Source organism: Miniopterus schreibersii (genome assembly GCF_964146895.1).
Source record: "Miniopterus schreibersii genome assembly, chromosome: 13".
Lineage (NCBI taxonomy): Eukaryota > Metazoa > Chordata > Mammalia > Chiroptera > Miniopteridae > Miniopterus > Miniopterus schreibersii.
In genome coordinates, this window is record NC_138113.1 from 55,001,798 (window position 1) to 55,011,300 (window position 9,503).

At 42.6% G+C, this 9,503-nt stretch overlaps 1 protein-coding gene across 2 annotated transcripts in view; it reads right to left on the reverse strand.

The window, feature by feature from the left end:
- MGAT4A (alpha-1,3-mannosyl-glycoprotein 4-beta-N-acetylglucosaminyltransferase A) overlaps positions 1-7,654 on the reverse strand; it is a 90,750-nt gene extending 83,096 nt beyond the window's left edge. The window contains exons 1-2 of one of the 2 annotated variants that reach the window (XM_081155966.1): positions 7,560-7,654; positions 3,024-3,321 (exon numbers count right to left, since the gene is read on the reverse strand). In XM_081155966.1, the coding sequence (XP_081012092.1) occupies positions 3,024-3,117 (94 nt within the window). In that variant the 5' untranslated portion in view covers positions 3,118-3,321; positions 7,560-7,654. Of the gene's footprint in view, positions 1-3,023; positions 3,322-7,544 lie in introns of both variants that reach the window. The other variant, XM_081155965.1, reaches the window with a different exon arrangement.
- Between the last annotated feature and the right edge of the window lie 1,849 nt (positions 7,655-9,503).

The window sequence follows — 9,503 nt, forward strand, 5'->3', positions numbered from 1 at the left end:
TGCCCTGCTGGAAGAAATGCATAATGATCCAGCAGCTCCTCAAATGATTAAACGCAGTTAATGATATGACCAAGCAATTCATTCCTAGGTAAAAATACCCAAGAAAAATGAAAGCGTATGTCCGCACAGAAACATATACATGAATGTTATAGTCCCCATGGACAGGGATCTAAACTGTTTGCTGTCTTGCCCAGTTTGTGGATTGTGCCTGACCAGAGGAGGGGGTACATTAGGGGCCCTACCACACCAGCAAGACAGACATGTAATTACTCCTGTCCCACTTTCACATGTTTTTAACTTTCTCAACCTGTCCATGCCAAATACTTGGAATTCTGCTCATTTTTATATGGAAATCCTGTATACCCTGGAACTCGTACCCTGGTCAAAACTCCAGCTTCCCTGGCTGGGTTCCTAACATCCTCCCAAATTTATACCAATCCAATGGACCAACTCATGCACTCTTCCAAACGGTAAATGAAGACCCATGACAAACTAGATATACTCCTAGCAACTGCACTGTGATTACCAGCTAAACCTTGAGACAGTCTAGGAATCCTATGTGCCAATCACAATAAGCATCTCACAATTCCAAAGCACAAAATACTCTGCACCCTTTCAGAACTGCGTGGCTGCACATGCAGCTCCCTCTACGTGACATGCCCACTGTCCCTCCCCTACCTGGAATCGCCTTCACATTTACTCTTCCTCTGTGACGTGTATCAAAAATTAGGAGATAGCCTCTATCTCTGCTCTTTTGGTCAACAGAACGGTAGCTAAGAGCATAACTTCTGGAATCAGCAGGCCTGAGTTCAAGCTTCACTCTACCATTTAATGTATGACTGTGGCAAGCTTCTCAACCACTCTGTGTTGGTTTTCTCACCTACAGAAAGGAGGTAATAATACTTCCCAGGGTTGTTATGAGGGTTAAATGAGAGAATATACAACATGTAATATGCATGTAACAGTACAAGCCCAGCACTGTTATTGCTTCTATCTCAATCAATCTAATGATAACATATTTGTTTACAGGCATCTTCCTCTACCAGTCCCCTAGCTTCTCTAAGGTGTGAAGTTTCTTATTCCTTCTCGTATTCATAACACATAATACAGTGCTAGGCATAGGACAGGTACATAAAAGAGACCAATGAATGAATGAAAAATAAAAACTATTAGTCCAGCAACATTAACGAGTAAGGAAACTATGCTTTCAATATAAAAATCAGAGCACATGGTTAATGGGTATATTTCCAGGCCTGCTCTGGGAAATCCAAGTTGTCTGTCAGAACAATCTAGAAAGAATACAAATGCTCGGCAGTTAAGGTGATTACATAAACGATAGCATTAAAACACAAGGGATTTTATATAACTATAACAGGTCTCTGTTGATACCTGAATGAATCTGGACAAAACACTAAGCAACAATACAGAGCAGAAGAGTATGCATGGAAGAATTACAGAACTGTTCAAGGAGTGATCATCAAAGAGAAGAGACTTTTTGTGTGTGTATTTAAACCATATGGTGAAAAAATCTTATATTTTTAAAATTAATTTTGAGTCTAAAGACAACTTAATACAAAAAAAGCCTATAATATAAGAAACAAAATCAATGGAACAGAGATTCCAAAACTTTTAATCCCTTAACTAAGACAAAGTGAGAAGAAAGGTCAAGTTTCTCTATTACTATAATTCTCTGAATAGGTAAGTTTCCTGATTAAAAAAAAAAAAATCCATATACCCTTCTTATGGTTAATTCCCTTATTTCATAACAGACTTTTAAGGCCAGTCGTCATTTTTGTTCATATCAGGGACAATCAACAGCTTGATTAAGTTAACTATTCAAAGTTCTCCCTACATAAATCTTCTTCCTTTGGTACAATTAAAAAATAAAAGCTAAAATGCACAAATTTGTTCACAAAGAAGAAAGGTATTCAAGCTTCTCATTCATTTTCTCCTAAAGAGCTCTCCCTAAAATTAGAACCCAACTCACAGGGGAAAAAAAGAGAAAAAGAATACCATACTTGCTCAAGCACAGAGCATATGTTTTTCAATTATACTAGCTTATTTTACACATATACATATACTCAGAGATATATCAATATCTAAATATGCATATTTATACACACAGTAGAAAAAAATTAAGTCATGAATCCATCTTTTCAGTTATCTCTGTACAAGTCAATAAAATGCTGCCAGCAATAGCATCGGCAAATAACCAGGATATGACTCCTCTAACGAGACTCTAACAGACCAAATATGCATTCAACCCAACACCCCATCCTTCTTGCCAGCAACCTCCTTAGATTATTATAAGGAAAGGAGACAGGTAAAAAGTATGGGTGAAAAACAGGTAAAAACTCCAAATAGTTTCTCTTTTAAAAAAAAAGCCAAAAAAATGCATTATCCCTGACTATAGTTCCAATCACTGAACAGATAACCTTCCTTTAAAACACAGTTCAACAGTCTAACACAATTTTTAAAATTTTTTTAAGTTCTCTAATTAGAATTTCTCATCTACTTCATAAATACTTTTGTCTAAGGAGCAATCTGTCAACACATGCAGTTTAAATCACTAACTACACAGCACCAAATCATTAGTATAATCAGCATGTAAATTTCATGAAGTTGCTGATTATGTTATTTTAGGTGTTTTATACAACATTCAGTACAAGGATGCTTATTAAACATTTATGATGTTTAATAATAAAAATAAAGTTCCAAAACAAAAGTCTTTATTATACAACTTGGCTGTCATGTATAACATAAACCACTGATCAATATCTGTTTCTCCAAGTGCAATTATAAGAAACCAAAAACAAAACACACCCCATTCAAATTAGAAATTCTTTGTCTCCTCTGTTCAAGAATGCTGTTTCATTTTTATGTCAGAAAGAAACTGCCAGGCCACCAGCAGATAGCATGCAAGATGCAGACTGTTGGAGTATTTAATCTAAGCATTTATGCGCCATTAACAAAGCATAAAGCCTAGTATATCTGATGCACATTTTTAGAGATAGTTTCCTTACCTTTCCCATTTTGCCAGGTAGTATACCAAGATAAAGTAAGGAACGAAGTGATAAATGCTAAAACGGTGGCTACAGTTCCATTTCGGAGCCTCATCTCATTTCACCATCACACTGGTTCATACATTTACGAAGTCAACTGAATCCAGTACTCCTGGCTCTGGGCCAATGAAAACAATCAATCAACAAGAGAGGTTCATTTCAGATGCTCTGCAGAACAAGCCTGACAGCAACACCAGTCACTACTGCTATTCAGAATTGTCTTCACCGTCTTCATAGGTTGAGGTCTCAGGCTTTCTTCCTATGAGAGGAAAACAGAAGAAAAACTTGTTCAGTAATGCAAAAGATTGGTTTCTTCACTTAGTCACCATTACAAACGGACTTTTGGAGGGGCTGACCTTGTACCTGTGAAGATTACTTCCACATCTAAACCACTCATTTAATATACTAGAATTATAGGCTTCTTTTCCTCAGGGGAAAAAAGCATCAAACTACACATATTCTCTCCTTGCTGGTTTGGTTTTGTCTTTGTAAAAAGAAAGTTATGATTACTTATTTAAGGAGGGAAGTTGTGGGGCCCATTACACATATAATAAGCCAGATTCCAAGCTGAGAACTCTCATGATCATACAATGGTTCCTGAGTAACATAATCTTCACTCTCCTCATTTTCCTACAGCACAATAATAATGTTTTTAAAAACTAAGAAAACTGACACACTACAACATACAAGGGTCAAAAAAACCTGGGTTCTGGGTCCTGGCTCCGTCGTTACTTACATGGCAAGGCCTTATCTTTTCATTCATAAAATGGGAAAACAACCTGTCCTGGCTCCTCTTTCACATGTTACCATAAATCAGAAAAAGGTTACAGTTATTATTGCTATTTATCATCATCAGAGAATAAATGTAGTGTTTCCAGTGATTAACCTACTCCTACGGTGTAAATTGGTAATGTTTAGGTGTTTAAAAGATGCAGCCATCCAACCAGGATACTGTATGACTGAGGGCCTATCATTTACCATTGCTTTAACTCTGGAAAACCAGATGATGACCTATCTAATAAAACTGTTGGAAAAAAACTGAATGAAATGAAGTCCTTAGAAGTACCTGAGAATAGTTACCTAGCACATAACAGGTTTTCAATAAATGTTAAACTGTATTAAAAATGAAACCAAACAAAAACCTACAGCCAGCCACTAGTTCAATCCACTCTATGCATAGGAGGTCTCATTCACTGGGGGCATGTCAAGCACTCTGAGATGTGCATTGATTCCTGGTGGCCTCAAGGGACCACAAGATGCACTTCTCAATATACTAAATTACACTCTAGGGGGATGAGTTAATGTACCTCCAAAAAGGCCTACCAAGCCCAAAGGACAATTCCCTCAGTAGAAGAATATGCCTGATTAAAGTGGCCATTTATAGGCAATTCTGAAACTACCATCTCAGCTACTTTGTAAAACTGAACATTACTAGAAATCTCTTCTAGTGAAGAAAGATCACTAGGGCATAGTATTAGTAATATTAACGATAGACACTACAATTCATTGAATGTTTCCTATGTACTGGGTCCATATGTTTTAAATCTTCACAAAATCCTATGAGGCAGCCATAATAAACCCTATTTTACATACAAGAAAATGAACCCAAAGAGAACCCTAATTTGTATGACTCTAAAATCTAAGCTCTTTCTTACCTACCAGACCCTTTGCCTCTCAAACTTAGCCACCTGCAGGGAGGCAGAAAGGGAGGTGCCAGGGATACTCCCAAGTCTCAGGTTGCATGAAGAATGTTGGAAAGGTGTTAATTTTACCCAACAGTTTAAGTGTGAATTTAAAATTTTTTATATTCTATAACAAACATCAGTCTATTACAAAATAAACTGCAAAATTCGTAAGAAATCTCAAAGTTTAAACTTAAAATTGTAAAAAAATTCCCTCCTCTACACACACACACACACACACACACACACACACACACTCACACACCCCTCTTCAGGTATGCCTGTTAATCCTCCTTGGCCAGCAGCTCTAACTGTGGTATAATATTCTAGAAGCAAAGAACTCCCCCCACCCACTCACCTACCACTTCCTTGCTTACTCTTACTATCTGAAAATAAGGAACCCCAAAGATATTCTCGCTTACAAGTTATCAGTGTTTCTAAACTCAAAGTTATTCACCTTCTATATAGTAAGACAAGTTAATATCAAGTATGCCCATGTCTACAGTTCAGAATTTAAAATCTTCATAGCAAAATTCTATAATTTCAACTGAATTACATAAAGTGCCTAATATTTTTGTCTTATATCAATAAGCACCCAATAATGAGTTATTATAAAAAGAGAAGTGATAATTCAGTGAATTATGTAACTTGTAATTTTAATCCTGGTATGCGAAATATAAAAATGTGTATAACTTTCGGTTGCTATATACTTAGCCCTACCTAACTTCAGGAAGGATTTGTCCTAGTAAAAGATCTAAAAATATATAGGTTAGAGCAAACATTCAATTAATAATTATGGGGAAGTAGAGAAGTAGAAAATCATAAAATAAAGGGTAATTAAAAATAGTTTTATTAAATGCAAATAAAGCCCATATAATAAAATTCTGTATAAATGGGTAGAGACAATTAAAAGTGAATGAATTCTAACAGCGAAGTAGACTTCAAATATACTACTGAAAAACATAAGGAATATTAAATATTGGATCCAGGAAGTTATTAAGCTCTGGTTTAAAGAAGATATTTATAATGAATTCTACTAACAAGACCTGAAATTCTGCAGAACTACAAGAGCATTTTACTCAGGAATAATGCAGTCATACATGTTTAATTAGGGCGTCCAAACTCATGACGTTTAACTGCACAATACAAATGAAGACTCCAGACAAGAGGAAAACGAATGATCTTAAACCAGGAGAGGCAGTTCATAGGCTGGACAACCAAGAGCCCTCTGGATTGACTGACTGCCTCAAATAACAAAGTGACCTATATTTTAAAGTGCCCACAACTGCAAAAGTTTTATTCTGAGGCTATCACCTTACACATTTGAATCTTTAGCAACAAAAAAGGAGTGGCTAAAACTACTTGTCATCTCCTCCATCCTGACAAAAATGAAGGGAACTTTCAACTCTAGATTCAAAGACTGAAAAAATCTGTCTTACTAGCAGATCTTTAAGGGCTGCTGTCCTGTATTTCATTATTAGACAATAAATTATTTTAAAGTGTTCTCTGAAAAATTCAGTATGTTCCATGGCTGAGAACACTTCTGCTGAACACGACTGTGCCTGAAGAAAGGCACAATCATGAAATCCAAGATGTAAACTCTGTAACTTTATACACAGCAATTAAGTTAAAATTCACTTATTTTACATTTGTAAAAGGATTAATATTTTTATTTAATACAGCTTACTTTCATCATCCAGTGCGTTTTCGGATTTACACGTGTGAGCTACAGAAACCAATGCCACAATACCTCGTTAGCAAAACTATTTTTTAAAATATTCATAAAAGGAAGCATAAACCACAAAACGCGTATTACTTGACTCTAAATTTAGGCTCTAAATTCAAACGAATAACGTTGTCATTGTACCAGAATTCGTCGAACAGCAAAAGCACAAACAGCAAAATACATGGGAAGCATTAAACACATACATCGTGCCTCCTCATATTTCGCAATTCGGATTGCAAGCAATGAACGGGCTCCAGAGAACACACGCTTCGAGAAATAAAAGCGGGCGCGCAAGTGGTAGGACTGCTCCTAAAACACGCCTTCCAGATACCACCTGGGACACCCGGTGGAATCACCGGGACCCAGCCTAAGGGTCCCATGTGCAGCTACATCCTCAAGTGGGGGCTGAGGCGGGGGTGGGGGGGGAGGGGAGGAGGCTGGGCTGCTCTAGGACACCGGACCATCGCCAGGGCGTCACTTTGTGGGAAATTCGCTCACGGCCGCACGCCTCCTCCCCACGGCGACAGCAGCCCCTGCCTCTGGGCCCGGGACCGCCTCGCCCCCACCCCACCCCACCTGCCCCGCCGCCCCGTGGAAACGCCGGCCGCGGGCCCTCGGGCAGCCCCGTTCCGGTCGAGGACAACTCTCACTCCCTCTCCGCACCCCCAAAACCACTCTTTCCTCCACTTTGCCCCAAAGTCAACCATCCCGCCGCGCCGGGCAGTGCCGGGAACGCACCGGGACCCCCGCCGGTCACCGGAGAGCGCGCGGCACCGAGGGGCCGCGGCGGCGACGGCGGCGGCAGCGGCGGGCGGCCAAAACGGCCAGGGTGCCCGGCCCGCGCCCCACGGCCCAGCCCGCGCCCCGAGCGGCCCCGCAGCAGCCCGCGGCGCGAGAGCTCTCGGCCCGGCCGCGGCACGGGCGGCCCCGTTACCAGCAGGTGGATTTCACGCAACCCCGCGCCTCAGAGCTCAGCAGCCGGCACCGCCCCTCGGCCCCGCGCCTCTCCGCGCAGCCGCCCCGCGCCGCCACCCCCAGGCCGCCCGTGCCCCGAGGCCACGGCGAGCCCCTCACCCTTGCCGGTCCTACCGCGGCCGCTGCTCAGGCTGCTGTGGCCCGACGCTGCTACCGCTGCCGCCGCTGCCGCCGGGCGCCCCGCCTCCCGCTGAGACCCCGCCTCCGCCGCTGGAGCGCGGGCCGCCCCGCCCACGACCCCGCCAGCCATTGGCCGCCGGGGCTGCGCGCCGTCCACTGAGCGCCCCCACGCGGCGGAGCCGCTCGCATCAGTGGCCCACCCGGCTGTCATTTAGGGGCGCGGTCTCGCAGCCTATATAACTCTCGTGAGATCTGCACGCCCCCCCCCCCTTCATTGAATGTCACCGCGGGGTGTGGAGCGGCGTCCTGTTCTCCGGTCGCAGACTCCGAGCGCTTGGGGTCTCCCCGCCGCCCCACCGCCACATCTGGCTTTAATCCTCCCTGTCGTCTGCAGAGGCAGCTCAGACGGCCAAGGAAAGGCCCCGGAAGCCCTCGGCCCCGCCTCGGCGCGCGACCCGCTCACCCCCGCGGCCCCCGCCTGGGTAGGGTTCCGGGCGACGGGGGGCGACAGGTCGCGGGGGCGGACCCCGCCCTAATCCCACAATAGCTTCCGAGGCCCTCGCCGACCGTCTCTGGCCGCCGCGACACCCCCAGCCACAGGCATCGTTATCCCCGGTTTACCGATGAGGACACCGGCGCCCAGGGAGAAGGACTGGCTTAAGCAACTAGGAACAAGAAATATAACTAGAAGTTAATTGCGGGTCATTTGGGTGCAAAGGCCTGTGACTTTTACACCACACCACGCCGTTCTGTCCCTTTCTGCATGTTCTATGTCCTTAATCTGTCCCCGTTTCACAGGGTGTGAGATTAACTTCAGAACCAAATAGATAATCATCTATAGGAAGCCGGAGTGGTCTGCCCTGTTTTTCTTCGTATCCACAGGTGCTATGACTTGCGTTAATAGTAACTACCACTGGGCACGTCATATTTTGGATACTTAGCATATACCAGGCAAGATGCTAAGATTTAAATGGCATCATCACATTAAATTTCCATTTTTCATGAGGAAGCTGGAGCTCAGAGAGTTTGCCCAAGGTCACACCGCTGGTTCTTAGGTCTGGATGCAAACACCAGAGACGTATTATTTTAACCACTATAATAATCCTTACAACCACCCTTCGAGTTAATATTTACAGGGAGTGAGGAGCCCAAGATCAAGAAAACATCCTTGCTCCTGCCAAGCTCCCAAAGTAATAAAATAGGTTCTTTTTAGAAAATAGTAATTCAGATTCAAAACTCTAATAAGAGTCAACTTTCAATCAGAATGTTTTTTCCCCAGCAAAATTCCTTTATTTTTGTCTCAAGATAAAAGTAAGTAATGACCATCTTTGACATGCATGGGTTTCTCAGCTCTTCCATGGTGAGATTTCTCTCCATGACTATTGATCTGTTTTAAAGGTTCAGGAAGAGATCCGTGATTCCCCTTCTGTTGTCCTCCTGATTCAGGGGAGCAGACAAAAAGAGGTTTATCCACTATTCAGCACCATGAACATGACCTAGGCATGACAACCATGACATCGAATGACAACTTTCCTGTCTGCTTTGAGAGCCTAAGAACCAGATTTCCTGTATTCTACGACAAAGACATTTCCTAGTGGCGAGCTGGCAGTGGATTTCATGAGCAGATGTAAGCAACAAAGACTGAGACCATTCCAGGATACAACCTTTGATCCATTGTTTGATATATCTTGCCTAAAATATCTCTTGGGAATGGACAGTCCTAGACCTTGTTATACAATGCTTTAATGGCAGACAAGCAAACTCCTTGCAGATGAAGAAAGCACTGCCATTTGACAATGATGAAGAAAGCCACCAAGCCGCGTCCACTGGATTGGCCAAAAGATCCCATAGGCAGAAACTGAGGCCCTGAGGGATTAATTTGGCAAATACAAATAGTAATTTAGGCAGCTAGTAAGTGATCCAATTGGAATTCAAATC